The sequence below is a fragment of the Ornithodoros turicata genome, chromosome 8, assembly GCF_037126465.1.
Source record: "Ornithodoros turicata isolate Travis chromosome 8, ASM3712646v1, whole genome shotgun sequence".
In the NCBI taxonomy this organism is placed as follows: domain Eukaryota; kingdom Metazoa; phylum Arthropoda; class Arachnida; order Ixodida; family Argasidae; genus Ornithodoros; species Ornithodoros turicata.
In genome coordinates this window covers 4,524,320-4,550,477 of record NC_088208.1, presented here as the reverse complement: position 1 = coordinate 4,550,477, position 26,158 = coordinate 4,524,320, and the positions used below count along the sequence as shown (strand labels likewise).

Genomic DNA, 26,158 nt, shown 5'->3' with positions numbered 1-26,158 from the left:
AAGATTCTATTTTTTAACTGAAAACAGGCGAAGGTGGCATTTTCAAGGGCCTTGGTTCCACGAGCACTAAAGTGAGAACTCAGTGCGTTTAGCCGTGCATAACTGATGGGGATTAGATGCGCAACTTGAAAGGGAGGAGCAAGAAGTGGAGGAGGTTGCGTCCTCTCCACATCATTCTCTCTCCCTCAAGTTTTCTTCTGGATTGCTGCGTGCACCAATGGCATCTGCAGTTCTGGGACACGTTTTGATAAGGAGAGGCACACGGCTCGCCTTGAAGTCGCACACGCAGTCGGACGAATTTTGTACTGCTGAAAAACTTGGTTGCGAAGTACCGTGCCTTACAAACTGTGAGTTGGCAGACAGTTGTGTGTCGCCACCCAAACACGCACCAACTAATTACACGTGGACGACGCGCCTTCTAATCGACAATGCAGTCAAACATTGCAGGAGAATGCAATGAGAATGATGACGACTATGGTACCGGATGACGAACAATGGACCAAGTTGTCAATCCTAAAAGGTGCGGAACGGCACTTGGTATTGGCGGCTATGTTGTCCTTGGAAAGGCTTTCAACACAAATTTGTGTCAGTTTAGAGCTAGATAAAATGCTCTCGACAAACATGCATGTTGAGCAGCGTTCTACTTGTGCCGTTCTGCTTCGTTGACATGATCCCGGCTGGCGATTTCGTGAAAGCTCGTACATAATGAGAGCTCCGCTATAACGATCAGATTTTACATTCCCTACAATATTGTTATAAATAGGCTCAACAGCACAAATGCTCATCTGCTCAAATGCTATTGCGAGGCATCTTCTCAATTCTTTTGTGGATATGCCGTGTCACAGCTGTCATTTTTTCTCAGAATTCAGGATGTCAACTCAGTCATGAAAAATAAACAGCAAAAAACTCAGTTCTCAGTAAACATCCAAAAAACATCCTCCAAATTTGCCAAAAAATACTCTGAAAACCCGGAACCCTACATATAAAACATGCCTTCATATGATACTACCTTCAGGAACTGTCACGCAAAATATTTCATTTGGGAAGTGTAAATTTCCTGAAAAACTTGGGGCAAATTCATGTGGACAAAGTGTGGCCTAGCACTCGGAAATAGCTACCCTTGCACCTGTGCCAGAGTCACCCGAACATAAGCACCCAGAAGCTGGCATTTAAACTGCTTGGATCATGCTGAGGACATGCTTTCGGCAGTGTATGCACCACAGTGCAGATTGAGATTCGAACACTGCCTCTGTTTGTAACGGTAAAGAAAGCGGTGAAGGAGAAGTTTGGCCTACCGGGAGTGCACATGTGGCAAGCACACTCAGACGCCGTGCGAATAACTCCGCTGTAAGAAAAGATCTCGGAACATTGGTGGCTGGTATTTTGCGCAGTGGAGCAGCCAGTGTTGGTGCTGAACACCACATCCTACCAAAACATCGAAAGTATTCTATTCTGACCAAAATTCTTGCAGAAAAAGACCCAGAACCTTCATTAAAAAGGTCAAGGCTCTTGTACCCGGCCATCTGGAAATATGGCAATATACCTATGCACTATGTGTGCATTTTCATGCGGAATATGCCATATGCAAAATATGCATTTATATGCACTATAGAACCCTTCTAATCAGTTCCAAACCAGACTAAAAGTGTTTTTTTCATCGTCCAGATACGAAACCATGTCGAGCAAAAAACGTACACTTGTATGAAAATGCGCGCTCTAGTCCTGAGTCACAGGTGCTGTATCAGAAGGCCCTTCTGGACATACCTTCGGCATCACAGTCTGTAACACAGCTGACAGTCCTTGAACAAATGCAGCAGTTTGCCACATAAGAAACAACACCCTTCCCATACGAAGAAATGTACCAACAGGCCGAATCAGCCATTCTAATCAATGCCCTTCCCACCATAACATTTTCTCTCCTCCTTGGGGCTCAAGGGTGATGTATAGAGTGCGTATAAATATGCACTGAAAACTCCCTAAATATGTATACAACTATGCACTGAAAATCTTCTAAATATGCAGTAAAATCATGAACATGTGCAATGTTTTTCATTGTTTTTGGTATGAAGGCGATGCATGGAATGCCTATTTTTAAAAAAAATTAGCATATCATAAGAATCACGCGGTAAAATAAAGCCACCTTCGTTCTGCAGCACACAACCAAGAATACTTGCCCCAGAGATATAAATCACGGAGCTGAAGGCTTTACGTTCGTGCTTGATGAAACAGTGTAAATGCAGTTAATTGTGGTGGTACACGTATACCAAGTCCAAAATATTAGCCTCAAGCACTCACAGTAATGGACGTTTGAGCTTCAAGCAAAAGTCATGCCCCTCCGGAAACGTGCCATAAGCGTTCTACTGAACGGACCAATCTCAAAATTTAAAGGGGCCGAAAAGTGAAAAATAACCCCCATATTTTTGTCCACTGTCGTGCACAACGTCGTTGTTTGATAAGGTACAGAAAGCATTACTTCTCAATTCCGCATATTTTGTACGTATAAATATTTTGAAGATTTCCGGAACATGGACGGTGCTGCCAGCGAACGGCGAAAAAGAGCAACTTGGGTTTCAGGTCCAGGACTCGGCACATTATCTTACAGCTAAACACCATTTTAAAAATGACGCTCACTTCCATAGCTTTTACGTTAATAAAGCATTCAGCTACTTCGCCGCTACGAGCTACGATCCGCCGGGCCATCTGCAAGGCAGTCTGTGTTATCGCGTTTATTGTTTACGTCGTGGGTGGTCGTGTTGGTCGCGCGAAGAGAAGTGAATGACATGTTCGTGGTTGTTGTGTCAATTATTCGAGAGGCCTAAATATGCCTGGTGTAGTTTTGGTGTCCGGGGATGCAAAAATCACGTTCGTTCACCATCGGCGGCGGGTGTTTTCTACCACAAGATTCAAGAGGAGAGTGCGAGAAAACGAATGTGGTTGGAAACACTCGGTTATTAGATGTAGCAGTCGTGTCGTGTGTGCTGAGCTCATTTTGCTGCCGATGACTAAGAAGATGCCGTAGAAGGCGAATTGCGAAGACGTCCGAAGGAAACTGCCGTTCAGTAACCAGTGATTTTGCTTCACCGAGGTGACGAGTTCAACACGTCGTCTTAGGTATGTACAGGCGTCACACATGTATAAATTATAATATAGCGACAACGTATTCCATTTAACTTATGTTATCCTACTTGTCCCGTACTCAACATTGTCAACATCAACAAATTTAATTTTAGGGTACCAAAGTGCAAAGTTAATTTTTTCAATTGCAAATTTTTCATGACACTGTTGAACCCGAACCGGAGCAGAACCGTAAAAAAATAATAGCGGTAACCGGTTCGCAACAAAACGGTTTGGACGTAAAAAAAGTCAGCATAAAAGTTCCTCTCAATCCCAGAACGAAGACACATTGGTATCATCATCACGCGTCCACATCATGAATTTCGGAAATTTTCACCTAGCAGACAAACGAGGACATATAGTAAGTATACTCTCAGCGTCTTTTTAACACGCTGAGGCGCAGTTGTCCTTGTGAGCGCCGTGTCTTGCGCCCCACGCACGCGCTGCGGCGTCTACTCTTCAGAGACGAGGTGCCACGTGGACGAATGAAACAGGAATGGAGTAGGCCGGTTATGTAGCTCTATAGGACGAATATGTGATTAAGTAAGCTCCCAACATTTCCCTTTACACGTGAGCAGTAAAAAGTTAGAAACATGAGAAGTGGAGAAGTAGCGTACGCAGAACAGTGCCTGTTTGATTGGTCGTGGTTTGAAAAGTAAATGCAGTTCTGCTTATTGGTAGTGCAGTTGTGTCGTTGCCTTTGCCTTTGTCTTGCCTTTGCCTTTGTGTTGTGGACTAACTAGTACACTGCTGTGAGCTCGGACAGAGTAAGGCTGGCAAGCTTATTTTCGACATGCTTCAGTACGGTTTCAGATCGATTCACACTGCGAATGCAGTCTGCCGACAAGTACCGTCGTCTATGTAACGCTTAAGCTTATATTAACCATCTTATTAAGCTTCCTTTAAGTGTGTCTTGCTGGCACTGTGCGTGTGAAAAAAGAGATTTTAGGAACAGAAAGTAGCAGGTCTACGACGCTTCATCCATTTCTCCTTTCTCTCGCTAAAGTGAGTACCTCTGCTCTGTGAGTAAATGCTCTGATCTTCATCAAGATGACAGGTCATTGTTCGATCTGCAGCATTATTGTTCCTGTAATCTTTTCAACAACAGAGAATGCAAAAGTGAACAAATGGTAAAATATAACTAGCTTGTTAAATTCAAAAGGGAAAGACGAAACTGTTTATATGTCTCTTGTTTATTTTGTTGCAGGTTTTACAACTCCAACTACAAGTACGTCAAAACATCAGAGGGCAGGAAGTCCTACTCTGTTTCCTAAATCTCTGGACAATAAAAAAGAAAGATATAGTTTGAGTTGTGACAATATGTTGCTTCTGCTCTTATATTATATTTCAATTAAATGTTATGATGCATTTGTAGTGTACACTGAAGCCAGTTTCTATTTGCCGGGCTGTCAAAAGTACTTTACAAAAGTACATCTCAATTACAGTAATAGAGAACTTATGCAATAAATTATTTAGCCATTTTGGAGTACTATGCACACCAATGGTGCATGGTTAACTTTGAAACCAGATCAACGGTTGATAATACTTGAAGTCAGCCCTCAAGTCCTTCTTTACAAATGTTAGTTGGTGACATCTAATGGGTGACGTGATAATGAATGAGTTACAAGTACTACTCCGTTTAGCAAAACAGAGTTAATTAAGTGTTAGATCCCAATCTTGGTTCAATTACTAGTTGACATTTGGAAACGTGGTCACTAAGAAGTATACTAAAAAGTTATGAACACAGTTCAAGTGAATGACACTGATGAAAATTATCTTACTTACTCCTCACATGAGACTCAATAGAGACATGAGTATAACCTACAAATACATCTATGCCCACAGGTTACTTAACCCTCCAGGAACAAACTAGTAATTATAATATGCTGTTCCTGAAGAAATAAAGGTTTTCCGTTCAAGTAGCGCGTAAAGACCACACGGCGCTGCCGTGTATGTTGCCATGCTCTTCGGTTTCTCGGATGTATGTAAAAGACACTTGCAGTACTTCGGTGTCAAGGCACAGTATTTTGAAATATTCGTTAGTTCTGATGCAATCGTCTGTCTGCTTTTCACACGCATTCTCTACCTCTCGGCAGCAAAAACCGTAGTATCCATCCGTAGTATCCGTCGGTTTGCATTTCACACATGAACCCCTGCACGACGAAAAAACAGCGCTTGTTTCGGCTTACACAAGTGCTTCTCCCTGATACATGGTAATTTCACAAAGCAGTTCATGTTCACGGCACGGTGAGCTACTGCTGAGGACGAATGTGACTCCGATTAATCTCTGGACGAGGAATCTTCTGCTGCGAAGAACGCACTTTCCAGCACGCTAACGCACGAACAACAGTTCTGTGTGAGCGACAGTTCTCGAATGCGGAATTCCAGCGCACTCATGTCCAAGAGGCTCGACATTCTCGACGTAGAAAGTGGTCACAAATGCCCACTGCCATTTTCGTTTTCGCCGGATAAGCGCCCGGAAGTGCGCGTATTACATGCGTCCTCGACAGATGGCGCGGGGTCATGCAATTGTTGACAGACTGCTCGGTTTCCAATTATTCGAGAGGCCTAAATATGCCTGGTGTAGTTTTGGTGTCCGGGGATGCAAAAATCACGTTCGTTCACCATCGGCGGCGGGTGTTTTCTACCACAAGATTCAAGAGGAGAGTGCGAGAAAACGAATGTGGTTGGAAACACTCGGTTATTAGATGTAGCAGTCGTGTCGTGTGTGCTGAGCTCATTTTGCTGCCGATGACTAAGAAGATGCCGTAGAAGGCGAATTGCGAAGACGTCCGAAGGAAACTGCCGTTCAGTAACCAGTGATTTTGCTTCACCGAGGTGACGAGTTCAACACGTCGTCTTAGGTATGTACAGGCGTCACACATGTATAAATTATAATATAGCGACAACGTATTCCATTTAACTTATGTTATCCTACTTGTCCCGTACTCAACATTGTCAACATCAACAAATTTAATTTTAGGGTACCAAAGTGCAAAGTTAATTTTTTCAATTGCAAATTTTTCATGACACTGTTGAACCCGAACCGGAGCAGAACCGTAAAAAAATAATAGCGGTAACCGGTTCGCAACAAAACGGTTCGGACGTAAAAAAAGTCAGCATAAAAGTTCCTCTCAATCCCAGAACGAAGACACATTGGTATCATCATCACGCGTCCACATCATGAATTTCGGAAATTTTCACCTAGCAGACAAACGAGGACATATAGTAAGTATACTCTCAGCGTCTTTTTAACACGCTGAGGCGCAGTTGTCCTTGTGAGCGCCGTGTCTTGCGCCCCACGCACGCGCTGCGGCGTCTACTCTTCAGAGACGAGGTGCCACGTGGACGAATGAAACAGGAATGGAGTAGGCCGGTTATGTAGCTCTATAGGACGAATATGTGATTAAGTAAGCTCCCAACATTTCCCTTTACACGTGAGCAGTAAAAAGTTAGAAACATGAGAAGTGGAGAAGTAGCGTACGCAGAACAGTGCCTGTTTGATTGGTCGTGGTTTGAAAAGTAAATGCAGTTCTGCTTATTGGTAGTGCAGTTGTGTCGTTGCCTTTGCCTTTGTCTTGCCTTTGCCTTTGTGTTGTGGACTAACTAGTACACTGCTGTGAGCTCGGACAGAGTAAGGCTGGCAAGCTTATTTTCGACATGCTTCAGTACGGTTTCAGATCGATTCACACTGCGAATGCAGTCTGCCGACAAGTACCGTCGTCTATGTAACGCTTAAGCTTATATTAACCATCTTATTAAGCTTCCTTTAAGTGTGTCTTGCTGGCACTGTGCGTGTGAAAAAAGAGATTTTAGGAACAGAAAGTAGCAGGTCTACGACGCTTCATCCATTTCTCCTTTCTCTCGCTAAAGTGAGTACCTCTGCTCTGTGAGTAAATGCTCTGATCTTCATCAAGATGACAGGTCATTGTTCGATCTGCAGCATTATTGTTCCTGTAATCTTTTCAACAACAGAGAATGCAAAAGTGAACAAATGGTAAAATATAACTAGCTTGTTAAATTCAAAAGGGAAAGACGAAACTGTTTATATGTCTCTTGTTTATTTTGTTGCAGGTTTTACAACTCCAACTACAAGTACGTCAAAACATCAGAGGGCAGGAAGTCCTACTCTGTTTCCTAAATCTCTGGACAATAAAAAAGAAAGATATAGTTTGAGTTGTGACAATATGTTGCTTCTGCTCTTATATTATATTTCAATTAAATGTTATGATGCATTTGTAGTGTACACTGAAGCCAGTTTCTATTTGCCGGGCTGTCAAAAGTACTTTACAAAAGTACATCTCAATTACAGTAATAGAGAACTTATGCAATAAATTATTTAGCCATTTTGGAGTACTATGCACACCAATGGTGCATGGTTAACTTTGAAACCAGATCAACGGTTGATAATACTTGAAGTCAGCCCTCAAGTCCTTCTTTACAAATGTTAGTTGGTGACATCTAATGGGTGACGTGATAATGAATGAGTTACAAGTACTACTCCGTTTAGCAAAACAGAGTTAATTAAGTGTTAGATCCCAATCTTGGTTCAATTACTAGTTGACATTTGGAAACGTGGTCACTAAGAAGTATACTAAAAAGTTATGAACACAGTTCAAGTGAATGACACTGATGAAAATTATCTTACTTACTCCTCACATGAGACTCAATAGAGACATGAGTATAACCTACAAATACATCTATGCCCACAGGTTACTTAACCCTCCAGGAACAAACTAGTAATTATAATATGCTGTTCCTGAAGAAATAAAGGTTTTCCGTTCAAGTAGCGCGTAAAGACCACACGGCGCTGCCGTGTATGTTGCCATGCTCTTCGGTTTCTCGGATGTATGTAAAAGACACTTGCAGTACTTCGGTGTCAAGGCACAGTATTTTGAAATATTCGTTAGTTCTGATGCAATCGTCTGTCTGCTTTTCACACGCATTCTCTACCTCTCGGCAGCAAAAACCGTAGTATCCATCCGTAGTATCCGTCGGTTTGCATTTCACACATGAACCCCTGCACGACGAAAAAACAGCGCTTGTTTCGGCTTACACAAGTGCTTCTCCCTGATACATGGTAATTTCACAAAGCAGTTCATGTTCACGGCACGGTGAGCTACTGCTGAGGACGAATGTGACTCCGATTAATCTCTGGACGAGGAATCTTCTGCTGCGAAGAACGCACTTTCCAGCACGCTAACGCACGAACAACAGTTCTGTGTGAGCGACAGTTCTCGAATGCGGAATTCCAGCGCACTCATGTCCAAGAGGCTCGACATTCTCGACGTAGAAAGTGGTCACAAATGCCCACTGCCATTTTCGTTTTCGCCGGATAAGCGCCCGGAAGTGCGCGTATTACATGCGTCCTCGACAGATGGCGCGGGGTCATGCAATTGTTGACAGACTGCTCGGTTTCCTACTAGGTCCCTGGAGATGCAATTATGGAAAATCCGATTACAGAAAAACTACAGCAATTTCAGCGGAGTTCTTTGATATTTGACCTTTTGAAGGTTCAAGCTTTTCGCTGAACATAAAGTTTCGATAGGTTTATATTCACTTTTCGGTCCCTTTAAGCACGTTTTTCTTTTGCCTATTCTCGTCAAAAGTAATTGACCCCGATTACTTTACGTCATGCTGGACATCATGTTAAGGGTGCTGCATTGTGCTCCGCCCACGTTGCTAGGGGTGGCTGTGTAAACTTTTGTGTTTCTTGCTTCTTGCACTGGTTGATAACTGAACCTACTATATTTGGCGGGAAAGTGCTAATGCCACAGTGACCAAAGCTATGCTGCCGGTGCGCTAATTTTGTGCTTCTGCCATTCATCTCCTGATGTACTAAATTGTCAATATATGTGCTTTTTGTGTGACATAGTATCATTACATACCAACAACAGCTATATAATTTGTCCTAGAATTGGCTACGGGGGCACCCTTGGCTCGACATATAGGAATGGTTTTGGAATGTGGTTTTCCGTTTCCCCTCAGCATCCAAGGCGCGAGCTCATTAGCATTGGCAACGTCATTTTGGCGTCGGCTGTCGCATGTGAGATTACTTGGAATGGAGAAAAGTGATCGACCTCTGCAAGCGTGTCGAAGATTACATCTTGGCGCATCGAAGCAATGGACGCACAGCATTCATTAGGTTCATTACAACGAAGGATTTAAAGTAGCACAGATGTCATTTTTAACACCCTGTTTTCTTCCTACAAAACTGTTAAGTACGTCAGCAAGACACACCATGAGATGTAATTCACACCACAGAGTCATAATTGTTGCAGAAATTGAATTTAAAGTACGCCGCAAAAGGCAACCGTGCACAATGGCGGTGGAGAGCAGTACCAGCCTTGTGAAACCTCAAGCTGACGCTGCAGAGGCCACGCTCGCCGATTGGTTGAGGGGAATGTTGTCTGCTACTCAGCTGTCGTCTGCTACTCGGCCGTTCGGGGGTTCTGAAAAAGCCTTGCTCCTGGCTCGGTCATGATTCGGCCGCTCCTTCTCTCCCCAATTCTTCGGTGGAACTGGCAAAACTGGTTTACGGCGGCAATGGGACAGGACGCTGACCGCCCACTGACCAGTGAACCAGAACCACAACGAGTTCCCCCTGTAACATCATCGGTGATGTGGCATCATACCTTCTCCTCCTCGTTGTACCCAGAGTGGCGAGTTGAGGGTGAACGTGTGGAGCCACGTTTATGTGCCAGTGTTTTTTTTTCTGGGAATCAACTTGCACACATCAAAACCTTTTGCGCTATTCGGTAAAATGGCACACACACTTTCATCAGACGTCTTAATCTGATTTTTTTTTTATGGCCCTCTGTACTCTTTTAATCATATTAAAGTTTTAGATTTTACAGATATATATACATGCTGTGATCATCAGCATATATAAACATGCACTTACATTTTTAGTTAGATTGTTGATATTGATTGTTATTTCCCACTCAAGAACACAAGCGCCATCTAGTAAACGTTTAGTAAATCGTGATGAAAATGATTAAATCTCGAGACAAGGAACACAGCGACGATTACAAACACTCCGTAAAATCATTTGCGTCCTATTGTGTCAGCAATCCTGTATCCTTGCAGACCTGTCACAAAATCTTTGCAAAATCGCAGCAGAAACATGATTAAATAATACGAATTTCAAGGTTCTGCATGATTTCGCTTTTGACCATGCATGGTTCGGGGCCAGTCACAGCTTGTCATAGCACAGCGTTCTCATGCGGCGGTTTGTGGACAGCTCCCTGCTACAACGACACAATTGCATGCTTAACCGCTTGAGCATTGGTTCACAGCCTGTGGCATTTCATTCTTATTGTTTACGCCTTCTTTGTTTGGCGACCAATAACAGCTTACAGAGAAAGTAATCAGGTCGAGAAGAGAATAGAGCCCTAGAAGGATCATGCCACCTACTGACCGTGTCTCAATAGTTTATCGCAAAATTTATGATTTGGGGGATTCTGGGAAACACTTCAGAACTTGCCCAGCTTTGACATTCTTTTATAAAAAGAACCACAACCTCTACCAAAATGAAGCTTTGCATGAGTAAAGTCCATCAGGGCTACTCACTAATAAAAAAATGATCAACTGTCTTATTTTTTCATCGATATAGGTGTAGTTAAAAAATTGTAACATCGTGGAGATCCTTGAAAAGTGCATATTTCAGTGAGAAAATTTTCAATGGCGATAACAAGCCAGAAAGGTGTGAACTGTAGAAGAACAGCTTATTTATGTGCGGATAAAAAATTAAAGCACTTTTTGTGAAACTGAAGAAATTCTTTTCCGGTGGCATACCCGCGACGTAGGCCTTGCAGTGGGGTAGCTGGGTGCATGCTGCTCGAAAAATGTAGAATAAACTGATATTATTGCGAAAGAAAGGCTGGAGGCTGCTCTCTAAGCGAATTGAGTCAGTATTAAAAAGGCGATTTGCCTATTGACCTTTTTCGACCTCCTCAGTATCGGGGCTGCAAGAGGTCCCAAGGCTGATGGCTGTTTTTCCTTTCCCCTCATTAACTAGATCGTGACTATAAAGTTTTATTGCTGTCTATAGGTCTTGACCTTGTACACCTTGCATTCCGTCTTGGGTTTCTGCTTAGTCAAGGTCTGAGAATTTTTTCAAAACCTCATTGACAATAATGACGCTTGACTAGTGAAAATGAATGAATCGTTCTGTACAGGAAAGTTCTGTTTTTACGGCAGTTTTAAGGGACCATAATTTGAACTCGACTGTCTTGGACATGTGTAATCTGCTCTTCCTGGTTTGCTTAACCTGCACTTAAGTATTGGTTAATTTTGGTCGTGATTACCCTCCACGATTGCTGCTGTTTGTTGTGATGCTTTGAAAACCCTCTTCATTGGCATGAGCTCCTACTTTATTCTTCGTGATTTCTGTTCACAGCTTCGTCCTGAACACTAACGTGTACCTGCCTCATTATAAGCGAGTGAATGACCTTCAGTTCCGCACAACCCAAGAGTTGGCACCGCTTGCAGTCACCACCGGACAGGATGGAAAGTTTCGTTCCTGGGCTTTGTTTGAAGAGGACATCCCTCAAGGTTTTTCTCCTCATTATTTTCCTTGAAAGCCTGACCAAAGCTACAATAAGAGAAAATGGTGAAAAGCTGTGCTATTGATCTTGTTTATAGAGACGCTGGTGAGAACACCAAATCTGATACGTTGTAACATACAAGCTTTTTTTTTTACAAGTCTAGATCATGTGAACTGATTTGCAGCGGTACAGGAAGAATGCTGCTGGGCATGCGTGTGTGATGCATGACAGCAGGTATTTCATCCAGCTAAAAAAATGTGAGTGGTGTCGCATTTCGTAAAGCTTGTCTAGCGGTAAAACAACTTGTGTCTAGACCACAAGTGTCTCCGAACTTTTTGAGATCAATGATCACGTCAGTTGGACGCCTCGTCAGAATGTCATAGTCATGCTGATCGGTATCACTCCCACTGTCAGACCTGCATTGTCCATATTCACGTGCCTTCACACACAAATTCACAAATGCTGACTGCTGCTGAATGCTGCTGCTGCTTGACTGTCTTGCACGTACTGGCATCCTGCCCTCACTTCGAACACCAACGCCAACAGTATTTCACCGCATTCTACAGATACCATGTCCCACTCCACCCAGCCCTTCTACTGGGTGACACTCCTCTTGTGCCGTTTGATAACGTCATTAAATTTGGGTTTCTTAGTCAGATGTAGATGATAAGCATTGCTCCGCTTTTATCCAATATCACTGAACTCATGTAAATATCTCATTGTCACACTTTTGTCTCATTGTCACTAGCTTGCTTGTTGTCGTCATCCTCTTCTCTCTCTTATCCTCGTCAATCTCATCGCTCATACCTGTAGATAGATTTTAACTACCACACACTCTCTCTCACATCATCTTTCCCATAATCATCTCCGACACGCTCACCATGGTTTTGGCGCTCTATGGCCTTTGTTGCCTTTGTGCCATTAAACACATCAATCAATCAATCAATCACAAATGCATCAGGACACCTGTTTGCGTGGCTATGCACAGCTGTCTGATGACTCGTAGGTAGGGAGTGACTTTTTCGGGTTAAATACCTTTCTCAGATTCGGGGGGTAAAAATCGGGCGCTATTTTTAAATCTGTAATTCGGGGAAAAATTGGCCGATAATTGTGCCTCCGGGTATTATCTGTTGTTTTTGTTTCTCCTCTTGTCAATTAAGTCCTTTCCTAATCTCTCTCTCTCTCTCTTTCTTTTTTTTTCCTTTTGTGGGATCGCAACCGTCCACCGGTAATCCCCGAAGGCATAGACAGTGTTGACACACATGGGTGTATTGCTGGGAATGTAAGTGACCCATCCTTACAGGCGTTACACGTGGCGACCTTTGTTCGTCTTCGGTGGAAACGTCACTTGAGGATTTCATAGTGGCTGGAATTCGGGGAGAAATCTGGGAAGTTTAACCCGAATTGGTCGGAGGTCAGTTCGGAGGGGAATAACCAGGCGGAATCGGGTTTAACCCGAAAAAGTCACTCCCTACTCGTAGGTGAGACTACCATGTTTGCACAATTACAGGAAGACCCTCGCACAATAACCCTTGGAATAAAGAAAAAGACCTCTATATCAATATTTGCTGACAAACACTTGGATCAGTTGCCATGTCATCATTGTCAGAATTCTCACTTACGAAACTGCTTTCCTTGTCTGAAATGTCCCACAGAGTGTCATCTTCCATACATCCATCACACTTGATAATACCACACAATGGCGCTCTCCATGATTGTGGTCGTGAAACGACGGTATTTGCAAAAAGAATTAGAAGCTGCCTTGCAAAAAAAACGCTTACTGTTATGTGGCAGAACTTGAAGACATCTGTATTACGATCACCTAGTGTCGTGAATCAGAATGTTCCTCGACATAGTCATGAGGCAGCTTTTGCTCAGACGACAATCTGAGCTTCCTCGTCCACTTTGAGGAGGAGGTGGACAAAGAAAATCCCCGGGCGTTTTTCTCAAATGGACCTGGAAATGGCGTAAATGACCTCAGAGTGCCCACACGTCCAGTAGTAGTCACTAAATACAGTACCCTAGCGTTCAGCTTAACATTATGTGAGATTCCACAGGGGCATGGTGTGCTCTATACCTAGGGCCTGACTTTTTAGGGTTAAATCAGTATCCGCCCGATATTTACCCCCCGAACGAAATCTGTAAAATTCGGGTTTAACCCGAATGTGGGTACAGTAGAATCTCGATGATACGATCACGGATGATACGAATTTCGGGATGATACGCATTCTTTTCCGGTCCCGGCCGGAATGCCTATGCTTCCCATGTATATTAGAGTTCGGATGATACGAACGCGTTATCTTGATCTTTCTTCTTTATCTTGATCTTGATCTTTACGGATGATACGAATGAGTCGAACTGCGACAGAGGTCGTTCCCCGTGACGCGAGAGCGCGCGAGTCGTGCTGCTGCGTCTTTCGAAAAGAGAGGGCGATCCTCACCACGAACTCCCTTACATCATGTAGCGCAATGCAAGCAATGACTTTCCTTTTGGTGGTGGAGATAAGATCAATGGGATTGAACGGCCCGGAACCTTATCACCTTATCTCTGTTTTGACCTTTTTACCCCCCTCGCAACAATAAACCGCGAAGCTGTGTGACATCGCTCTGGCGGAAAACAGCGACCAGAACCCCAGACCACGTGGAAGGAACATATCAGGACAACTTGTGGCAACATTACGCGTCACCGTTCCGCAAGTCGTGGCAACATTACGCGTCACCATTCCGCAAGTCGGCTTCACCTAACGCCTGCTTGCTTTAGGAGAAGCTCGCTTTAGACCACTGTCGCGCGACTCGCGGGTGAAAAGCACGTGCTACGTCTTTTGAATCATCTCGCGTATTTGGGCAGCATTGGCCAAAAACGGAGACACAAAAGCGTTACAACCGACCTCTTTCATTGACAGTAACGGAAAATGAACAGTCACTGTCTATTTTCTTGCCTCAATTTTTATTTGGGTTTAATTCGTTTGATACGAATTTCGGATGATACGAATTTTTTCCGCGACCCCGTGAGATTCGTATCATCGAGATTCTACTGTAGTTTCATTTTAAATGGAACAACGTGTGAAAGTCGTATTTTTTAATTCGCCCTGAAAAAATATATGTTAGAGGACAGCTCAAACGACGCAAATCGCGCCACGTGCGACGCTCGTGCGTGGAGTAGTTTCCGCGTAGGAGAGGGGGAAAGTCTGAGGCTGCTTGAGCACGCTTTCTTCTGGACCGACTTTGACGGGATCTAGCACCGCTAATTTTATGTCTAGGAACTGGAGGTTTTTTGTGATTATAGGCTGCACCATAGACACTGTCGACAGTTACCCACAGAACTCTGAGAGCCACAGATTTTCTGTTAAAAAATGCCAAACTTGGCGTAAACGTTCAAAAAGGCCAAACTTTGTTACCAATTTTCTTCATGACGGAACGTCTGAGAACATCGAGCTTAGTGCCGTTCGATAGGACGTTGAAAGAGCTTTCGTGCTGTATAGAATTCATTTTTCTCAGCCCAGTTGTTTCTGTGTTATTAACTTGAGAATCACACATGGTAGGTGAAAATTGCCAATGTTGCATCTCAATTTTCTCAAAAATGCCATCTTCGATTTCTTCGATTATTTTTCGAAAGGTGGCGTCACGTCTGTACTTTAGACGTCAAGTGAGACAATCTTTTATTTTTGCCTGAGAGACGCGCAGCGATTTTTTTTTGTCAGGCAGGGTGCACGAGGCTGCGGCCTTGCGCGCCCCACCCACGAGCACGCGACCTTCAACCTCTTCTTTGCTATATGTGTCCCGTTGACGGAGAAATCAATGACCACACTACGTGAGCTTGTTGTAGTGTCCCCGGAGCATCACTTTACGTTTACCCAATGGTCTCTCAGTTCCGTCAGGCTCATTCAAACCGTGGGAGAGTACATGAGTTGCCTGTGCGCCCTTGACGAGAAGCCCCAGTTCGACGAACATACCGACAAAGCAGTGAGAAGAAACAAAGCGCTTCGTAGAGATCTTTATCCACTGGTAACATCTTAGCTTTTGTTTCAGGTTGCCACCAGTCCCCCAGGAAGTGTGAAAGTCACATCCTTTTCATTGGTAAAAGAACGAAGAACGGAAGTTTCGAACAACGTAAAATGTGCGCATTGCGAGATCCCTGCAGGTGGTGGCTGCCACCATTGGATTAGCATCATCTGATAGCTTTACACATGTCCTTTCACATGATATAAGGTGAATGGGTTCAAGCGCATGGATGCCAGAAGGACTACTGAAGACCACACCGAGGGTTTAAGGTACCTACGGCTACCGGAAACGAGGGATTTTAGTTGTGCGTTGTTCTGTCGGAAATTTTGATTCCCACGGTGACACTGACACATCTCGGTGAGGGCGAACGTGTTATACTTGAGAGCAGCAACTGTCATCACAGCGGTCTTACGGGTTTTGTACCACCCGTCGTGTTTCCGAAAAAACGCTGCGGAGCATAAAACTTATTACGTAAAGCGAGCATGCACACCTTCGGAACTATCACTTATTGCGCCCAAGTTAAGAGGCGACTGCAACCGCGCGACCACAAATTTGTATTCTCAGGTGTTGTAACTTTCTGTCCCCTGTGGCCGTAGTTCTGCCTTCTTAATATGAACTCGCACGACAGCCTCATAGCGTGCGTATGTGCATTGCCTCAAGCACATGTGCGTGAGAATAGTGAATATGCGCACGTGCGTATATGCACACGTCGTGCGTGCGACTCCCATGAAAGTGCGTAATAGCAAGTTCAAGTCGCCCACGAAAGTATTGCCCTGCGTCTCCAAAGGAAAAAATAAACATACGTACCATAAGTGCAAAATAAGTACATAATGCAACATCTGGGCATTAAATTACAAAGCAGACTACGAAGCAAAACGCGCTCGTAAACATTCGAAGAGCGCCATTGTGTGGAAAAATCGCTCCGCGGAAAGGCAGCCCTACGTCTCAATCAAAGGGAGAAAATGTACTTTACCAGCAGCGCAAAGTACCGGCATAATTCTGCCCCTGTGGAATAAATCGTGAAAAATATTCCGGCTTTTTAGAAATAATTAAGATCGAACATGCAAAATTTTCGCGTACCACTCGTGGTTTTGCGATACTAGGCGGACAAAGAATGCGCTTGAACCTAGTCACTTTATATCATGTGAAAGGTCATGTCTAAAGCTGTCGGATGATGCTAATCCAATGGTGGCAGCCACCACCTGCAGGGGTCTCGCAATGGGCACATTTTACGTTGTTCGAAACTTCCGTTCTTCGTTCTTTTACCAATGAAAAGGATGTGACTTTCACACTTCCTGGGGGACTGGTGGCAACCTAAAACAAAAGCTAAGATGTTACCAGTGGATAAAGATCTCTACGAAGTGCTTCGTTTCTTCTCACTGCTTTGTCGGTATGTTCGTCGAACTGGGGCTTCTCGTCAAGGGCGAACAGGCAACTCATGTACTCTCCCACGGTTTGAATGAGCCTGACGGAACTGAGAGACCATTGGGTAAACGTAAAGTGATGCTCTGGGGACACTACAACAAGCTCACGCAGTGTGGTCATTGATTTCTCCGTCAACGGGACACATATAGCAAAGAAGAGGTTGAAGGTCGCGTGCTCGTGGGTGGGGCGCGCAAGGCCGCAGCCTCGTGCACCCTGCCTGACAAAAAAAATCGCTGCGCGTCTCTCAGGCAAAAATAAAAGATTGTCTCACTTGACGTCTAAAGTACAGACGTGACGCCACCTTTCGAAAAATAATCGAAGAAATCGAAGGTGGCATTTTTGAGAAAATTGAGATGCAACATTGGCAATTTTCGCCTACCATGTGTGATTCTCAAGTTAATAACACAGAAACAACTGGGCTGAGAAAAATGAATTCTATACAGCACGAAAGCTCTTTCAACGTCCTATCGAATGGCACTAAGCTCGATGTTCTCAGACGTTCCGTCATGACGAAAATTGGTAACAAAGTTTGGCCTTTTTGAACATTTACGACAAGTTTGGCATTTTTTAACAGAAAATCTGTGGCTCTCAGAGTTCTGTGGGTAACTGTCGACAGTGTCTATGGTGCAGCCTATAATCACAAAAATCCTCCAGTTCCTAGACATAAAGTCAGCGGTGCTAGATCCCGTCAAAGTCGGTCCAGAAGAAAGCGCGCCCAAGCAGCCTCCGACTTTCCCCCTCTCCTATGCGGAAACTACTCCACGCACGAGCGTCGCACGTGGCGCGATTTGCGTCGTTTGAACTGTCCTCTAACATATATTTTTTCTGGTCGAATTAAAAAATACGACTTTCACACGTTGTTCGATTTAAAATGGAACTACCCATGTGTTACACGTGGCGACCTTTATTCGTCTTCGGTGGAAACGTCACTTGAGGATTTCATAGTGGCTGGAATTCAAGGAGAAATCGGGGAAATTTAACCCGAATAGACGATTTCAGAAATTGCATGGATGGCCCACCAGAGAGCGCCGTGTTGCGAAAGCCCCGCTGCACCTTGGGATTTAGTTTTCATGAGTCAGAGAGAAGAAGAAGAGCGCAAACGGTTTCGGTTTTCTCTCTCCTTCACCTCCCGCACCTTCAAGCAACAGGCAGACGAGCACGAATGCAAACCATTTCCCACGACGCATTGCGCGATGCGCGTGACTTGGGCGACAGAGGGCCCCCGTGTGGAGCACAAGGGCAATATCTGAAATCGCCTATTGGTCGGAGGTCAGTTCGGGGAGGAATAACCGGGCGGAATCGGGTTTAACCCGAAAAAGTCGCTCCCTAGTCATAGGTGAGACTACCATGTTTGCACAATTACAGGAAGACCCTCGCACAGTAACCCTAGGAATAAGGCAAAAGACCTCAATATCAATATTTGCTGACAAACACTTGGATCAGTTGCCATGTCGTCATTGTCAGAATTCTCACTTACGAAACTGCTTTCCTTGTCTGAAATGTCCCACAGAGTGTCATCTTCCATACATCCATCACACTTGATAATACCACACAATGGCGCCCCCCATGATTGTGGTCGTGAAACGACGGTATTTGCAAAAAGAATTAGAAGCTGCCTTGCAAAGAACGCTTACTGTTATGTGGCAGAACTTGAAGACATCTGTATTAAGATCACCTAGTGTCGTGAATCAGAATATTCCTCGACATAGTCATGAGTAGAGGGCAGATCTGTATGCACTAAAAAGTCTGGGAATATGCATGCTACTATGCACTAAAATTGGTCGTAATATGCAGTAAAAATATGCCCTTTCTGAGTTGACAGTTTTGACTATATCTTAAGTTACGTCGTACAGCAGTCGAAGTAAAGTTAATATAACGTGACAGCAACATCTTTATTGCAGATAATACAGAGAAAACGTCGTATTCTCAAACACAGAAAAATGCCAGGGTTAGGCAAATGCAGGTTTCAAGGGCTGAAGCGTTGTAGAAAACGTTTGACACAATGTAGCGTTCAATGTTCTCCTCTGTGAACTTCTGGCGCCTATCGCTCAAAATATTCTTGTAATTGGAGAAGGAGCGCTCTACATCGCACGTTGTCAGCGGGCCATATTTGTAGGCAGGCAGTAGTCCTGCTGGCACGTTTTCGGGCAGGGTAGCATTGGGCGCCGAAGCCATAACGTTGCCGACTGCCTTGAGGGTGCTATATCCAGGGTTCTTTTGGAGCACGGCTTCGAATTTCCTGAAAACATGCTGGCCAACCAGACTGGTGATTTTTGCCAGCTCTTCGCCAACTTGGTTCACAACGTCCAGCGATTCCAAGAGGGGCAGGCCACCCGTTTCGAGCTTTCGTAGGGAGCGTGCGAGAAATGTAAAGTTCGTTTTGATTAGCTGAACCTCTACAGCAAGCAGTAGATCCTCGAAAAGCGTTTGCGCCTCTCTTACTGCGCTGCTGTCTTCCGGATTGAATCGGCTCACCACGTCCTTCAGACTGTCGAAATGGTCTGCGTAGAAGTTGACTGCTTCGAGCCAGGTACCCCATCTTGTGACAACGGGCTCAGGCGGCAAAGGAACGTCTGGCATAAGTGCTCTATATATTTCTCTGCGACTTGGTGCTTTGACAAAAAATTTCTTTACCACCGACAGCATCTTGTTGTGTATACTGGTTCCGCACCTCCTCCGTCACGCGGTTGATACCATGCGCCAAGCGCGTCACGTGCACAAGGTTTGGGTAGAAAACCTTCAGAAAGTCAGCAGCCTTTATCATGTAGGCGGCGGCATCAGTGTAAAAAACCCGGAAGTCCTCTCCACCTCCGTCTGGCCATAACGTCTTGAGGGAGTCATTTACGAATCTAGCGACCGTACTGTAGTTAGTTTTCTCGAGCACGCGACATGCCAGTAGGGTCTAGAGCTTTTGTCGTCACCGAGCCGTCCAACAATAAGATGTGCCACATAGCGGCCGCAAACGTCCGTCGTTTCGTCCGCAGCAGCCCACATTGGGCCCTTTGCAACAGAAGCCCGTATTTCATCGAGAACCTTTTCATACAAAATAGGCAAGTAATTCTTGCGCAGAGTTGACTCCGCTGGTAACTTCCTGTAGGTATATTTTTCAAGGCACCTTCTGACCGTCGGGTGCTCAAGTTTCTTCCACGGGTTATTAGCAGCTACGAAAGCTTCTGACAGATCGAAGCAGAATTCGTCGAAATACGGGTGGCACGATAGGGCATGGGCAAGTAGGGGTTGCGATGTGCTGCCTTTCTTTGCCTTCTCAGAAACATGGAACTGCGACCGCACGTGCTGGTCCACCTGGAACTTTCGCGTTGCGTTGACCTGTCGGGAAAAAAAGGAAGACGGATAATCGCCTCATCAATAAATTACTTGCGTAAGGAACGGCAGATAATTCCGACGCAAGGAGGCTAAGGAAACAAAAATGTAGAATAGGAAATAGCGGGTGTGATACACCTTGTGTGTCCCGTACGAAATGGATATAGAACTGGGAAATGCTATGGTGTCCCAGCGACACAAGCAACAGCGTCGAAACTAGAATAGATTACGACGAAGAGAACTAAAAGAGAAAAAGTCACCCACAACAGAGCTTGTTGAGGCGCTAACCCCCGGCGCCCAGCGATAAAACGCGGAAGACAGCTCTATCTTGAGCCGCAGCCACTCATTTTTTTGCACAGCTTTGATTAGCAATATTTACTGGAAATATTCCTGCTCATTGACCAGTGAGGAGTACCATGTCACAAACACAATAGACGTCAAATGTTGACAGTTGTTCATGCCCGGCTTCGTTGGCCGCTGGTACTCAAATGCAGTTGCGCCTGTCTCTCTAAAAGGGCTCCATCCTTACCTTCTTCTCACATATCCTGCAGAAGAGCACTTTTCCGTCCGTAGACAGATCCGGGTTTTCTGTCGTCCATCTCTTGTACAGACACGCAGTTGAAGGTTTAGGTCTCGGCATTGCGGGACGACGCTTTCCACGCTTGCATGCCAGGCAGACGCAGACGCTTGAAGTAACAACTCCCGGCTCGGCGGCGCCCAAGCGACGGACGCGCGTGCAAGTCAAAGGTCATAGTGTCATCGCGCGAAAGAAATTGAGGAAGCAGGCGAAGAGACGGTATGAGTCGAGCAGCACGTCAGATCGTCGGCTTGCAGTACAAAACTATGCCTTTCGAAGTTAGCAGTGGTTGAAAAATGCCAGGCCTAGAGCGGGGAACGATCATGTGGGGTTAGCATGAACCGGTAGCAGTTGCCTGGAGCTCAAATCAATGCGTCATATCGGACACGGCGGAAAATATGCAACAAAAATGCGAAATATGCGGTTATGAACGGAATATGCATTTTCATGCACCTAAAAACCATGTTGAATCGTCTCTACCTGCTATGAAATGCGCTTATGTATCGCCCAGACCCAAGAGCATGTCAAGGAAAAAATATGCATTTGCATGCGGATCCGCCCTCTAGTCATGAGGCAGCTTTTGCTCAGAAGGCAATCTGAGCTTTCTTGTCCACTTTGAGGAGGAGATGGACAAAGAAAAGCCCGGGGCGTTTTTCCCAAATGGACCTGGAAATGGCGTAAATGACCTCAGAGTGCCCACGCGTCCAGTAGTAGTCACTAAATACAGTACCCTAGCACTCAGCTTAACATCATGTGGGATTACACGGGGGCATGGTGTGCTCTATACCCCTGCAATGCGGCAGACAATACATTGTTTATGCTGACCACAACAGGAGATTACAGGACATGCTATTGGGACACTTCGCCATTCACTGTAAAGAATGCAGGTACATTCTGAAATTCTCGGGGATATGTCGGCAGGAATGGGAAAAGTATCCGTGAGGAACAGGAGGCATTCGTGAAGGCAAAATCTGGATAAGATATATGTGTCAGCACTCCACCAGTTAATATAAACCCAGGAGCAAAGAGGTGTATCGAAGAACGAGAACTGATGTGAGTAGAACGTGCGTGTAAACCTGTCGCAGGATATAGCATTGAATCAGGTGCTGTTCATGGAAGCAAAGTATTTCAGTTGCAAGTCAGTGCCATGCTGTCCGCTGTTTCATTCATTGTTTTCTTTGCGCTGTCAACACAAAATGGGGTACCCTTCATTGAGGTATAGTGTATTCATAGGGTATTCATTGACTCGGTGTCTAGGTGACATCTAGGCAAGTATGGAGCTCACCAGCACTGTGTGGATGCTTCACACATTGTTAAATGAAAGGTTGGTTCGCAGTAAATTTGTGTCAAGAGAGCTACCTGTCTGTGTCGCTGGGCTGGTAACATGCGATATGAAGGCATTGCTTTTCTTGCTTTGGATACTGGAACTCCCCAAAGCTTTTTTCCCCCCAGAGTTTTCCAGAGAAATCAGAGTTGCTTTAAATTATATTGGCATGTTTTTTTTTGTTTTTTTGTTTTTTTTTCAAATAAATTGGAAAGCCCTTAACACTGCCTATGGCATGCATGAGAGAAGCATTTGACCCCGACATGCTGTAGAAAAAAGGCCTTGAGAGAGACTGTAATTGAATGAGTGAGGTGATCCTTTGGCACAGTGGGAACTGATGAGAGTTCTAATCGAGTGTATTTTCCCCTAAGGTGTTCCCTACATCACAGCAGCTAATTGTGTCTTGCCGCTCTCCACCAGGGCTCGGAACCGTTATTTTTGGGGGTTTGGTTCAAGTTCCGGTTGAAGGTTATCGGTTCGGGTTCGGGTTCAGCGCAACCAAAATAACGGCTTGAATCGATATTAATCGGTTCAACGGTTTACGTGTGCTGTGCTAATCAGTGTACCACATGTGAGAATTAATATCAGGTTCCGGCGATGGCTTGCTCCTCCTCCTCCTCCTCCTTCCTTCCTCTTACTCCCTCGCCTCTACACTTCATAGGTACAAAGAACCATGAAGTTCACAGCAGATCATCCTTCACTGTACAGAAAAGTGCTGGGAAACGGCGTACAGCTTACCATTGAACTCCATTACGAAAGGCTATCGCCAGTTTCTAAAGAAAAAAAAAGAGAAAAAAAGCAATCATATGGTAGATAGGAGTGTTGCCTGGAGTCTTGGTTCATCAATTTGTCAGCTCCATGAATTCGGCAAGATTCCGAGCGATGCAGGGAGCTGGTGAGCGGCACTCGAGCGGGAAGGTGTAGGCATTTTTGCCGTCTGGCGAACCGGTTACCGCATCATATTTTTTAGGTTCAGTTCCGGTTCTTTCAAAGGGAGAGAAAAAACGTTTACGGTTCGGTACGGGTTTGGTTCGGCAAAAATTAACGTTTTTTTTTTTTGCGGTTTTCGGTTACGGTTCAGTTCCGGTTTCGACCCCTGCTCTCCACAAGCTTTTGAAGCATTTTTGTAAATTGAAATGAACGGTGATGAAACAACCTGCTGCAAAAATATTTTGCACACTCTCTCTTGCACACTATTGCTCTCTCTTGCACTCTCTTGCACTTTTGCACACTCTCTCACCGGGTTATAACAGACCTCAAAATCGTTATCCTTGAATCGGGTTATAACAGTGACATGAAGCGCAAAAATCGCGAATCCTTTCTAATTGCAAAATTCCAGTCTCTGAAGCCTCATTGGTTTGAACATCCACGCAGGCCCACTATAATTATTTAACCCGTAAATATCATTTTTCAAATAAAATAAGATAATGATAAACACACACACACAAACCTCTCCAATTTCCACATTTTCTTCGTTTGTCTCTCTCCTGAGACCACCTCCGTCTTCACGTTCTCACGGTCCACTGGTCACCTTTGTACTCCGCACCTGTGTCCTCATTCCGTCGCCATAACCCCCTTTTTATCCTTAATTCCTCAAATGTCATCAACATGTGTTCTCGTTTCCTGTGTATAAGTAGAGCCTGAAGTTTTCAGGGAATATATTTTTCTGAATTCGGGGGGTGAAAATCGGGTAAATAAACATGTCCACTAAATTCGGGCGAAAAAACTTCCAGTATGCTAAATTTGGGAAGAAATCGGGCTCAGTTACTCAAACTGACTGTAGTGGTTTGGTACAAACGGTGATGTAACTGCATTTTACTGCCAAACAAGTAAGTTAGTGCATTCCTACAGACATCCCAATGAGGGCACTTTGCCGGGTAAAAGTCGATTTTCACCCTAATGAGGCAACCTTCAATTCGGGGTGCAAATTCGGGGAACAATCGGGGTAAAACCCTAAAACATCAGGCTCTATGTATAAGCCCTTGGGCTCGCGTTATGCTTCGCTTCTGATACCCCTGCTTTTGTATTTATGTACTTTTGATTTTTACCTGTGTTTGCATCCTTTCCATCACCCTGTTACCCTCTCATGCCAGAACTCCCCCGTCAACCGTGTATATGTGCCTGTACCATGTTTATATTTTTGTAACCTGAAGAAGTGCAGTCTTGTGCACGAAAGTCTTGTTTACCATGTGTAAATAAATAAGTCGCTCCTACCGTTTAATATCACTCTTTGATTTACTCACCCCCGGCAACTTGACATGGCCTATTTTTTCTGCCTTCGTATCTCTACTCTCTCTCCTGTTAGAGTACCCCATTTATTAAAGGGGCAGTAAACAGGTATACAAGGCGCACTTTTTTTTAATGTATCGCGATACGTTGCCGACGGTGAATGTTTTCAAAAAATTGTTGTCGTAAAAAAGTAAATAATGACGCCAAACCGACTGAATATTCACTGCACTCTTTCGCCCTTATGCTCCGCCCTGCGATCTCCTGGCGACAATAGCGACACGTCATTTTGACGTCGCGCATCATCAGCCATTTAGAATGTGGGACGCCTATACATCAATTTTGTTATAATATCGAGAGGTGAGGTCAACTCTAAACATATTCCCACTTGTCAAATCCAAGATAGCCAGTACAAACCGTACCAAAAACCCTCAATATTATATTTCACGTGCGCACTATGTTTCCGGTGCTCTATTGCTCCGCGAGGTCACCGCGATGTCCCCACAACCGGTTCCCTCGCGAGCTGCAGCTTGTCTCAGTGGGGTCCGTCATTGGCTTTGAGAGCGAAAACTCCCCCACTTCCAGCGCCTAGAATTCGGTGTTGCTATACGCTGGAATATAATGACGTGACTCGGTTCCAAGGATAAGGAGAGACTCGCGCGGATTATGCTCTTTGAATGGCATTGTTTCGTGTTAAAGACGCTCGCTAGAAGCAAAAGAATTTCATATTTGGATATCGTGAGTTATGTTCTTTCATTGGGCATAATAATTGGAGAATGTTCCTCGACCTGTTTTGTGCCCCTTTAAGCAGGAATTTGAGCAATCCCAGATGTCATTTCATTGCTCCTTTAAGGAATGTTGTCATTCAGTTGTTGTGGTGGTTTAGGATAAAGTGTCACCAGGGACTGTTCAGAGTCTCGCTCTTGCGCAACAGAGCTTCACACCAATGTATGTTCGAGTGTTTGTATCCTGCCAATTATGGGCACACAGAAATTTTTTTTTCCCTCTATACTACTAAGCAAAAAAAAAAAAAAGTGAAGATGTGTGCGTGATGTAACGAACCACATACCAGAATATGTCGCAACCCGGTTAACTATGGCTCTCACTTAAAGTGGTTTGCATGTCATTTGTAGGAGACGAGAAGATGCACAGGAGCCAGTCATGGAACTGTATGCAATCAGGGTCATACCGAGGTCTACCCTGCGGGCGTGCGGCATTTAGTCAAGATGGGTCCCTCTTGGCTCTCACCTTTTGTCATCTGCTCACATTGTGGGCGGTTGGAGAAGAACAAGATGATGAGGCTCCTCCAGCGAAGTTATGTGCCTCGTTGAGTGACCCTTCCTCGGAGGATGATATCTCGTGAGTTTTCTCGTGCCTTCTTTTGCCTTGTGGGTCATTATGATACATGCTTGGAGCATGCTTCAACTCTTATCTGAAACACACAGTTCTTTATCAGCGACTAAGTTCAAGATTCTTGTTCCATTTCGAGGGAGGTATTACCTCCCTAACTTAGGGGCATGCAAATATTGAAATTTTCGAATAGAAATTAAATACGAATATCTGCAAACTTGCCCTTCGAATATAACGTCGTCAGATAAAGGCTTCTAATAGTATTAACGTG

General features: G+C 44.6%; 1 protein-coding gene across 4 annotated transcripts in view; it reads left to right on the top strand.

Moving 5' to 3' along the window:
• The window catches only part of LOC135366411 (WD repeat-containing protein 75-like), a 61,719-nt gene that overhangs the window by 6,829 nt on the left and 28,732 nt on the right, over positions 1-26,158 (top strand). For all 4 annotated transcript variants that reach the window (XM_064599093.1, XM_064599094.1, XM_064599092.1 and 1 more), the window contains exons 3-4: positions 11,516-11,670; positions 25,671-25,896. In XM_064599093.1, the coding sequence (XP_064455163.1) occupies positions 11,516-11,670; positions 25,671-25,896 (381 nt within the window). The remainder of the gene's footprint in view (positions 1-11,515; positions 11,671-25,670; positions 25,897-26,158) is intronic.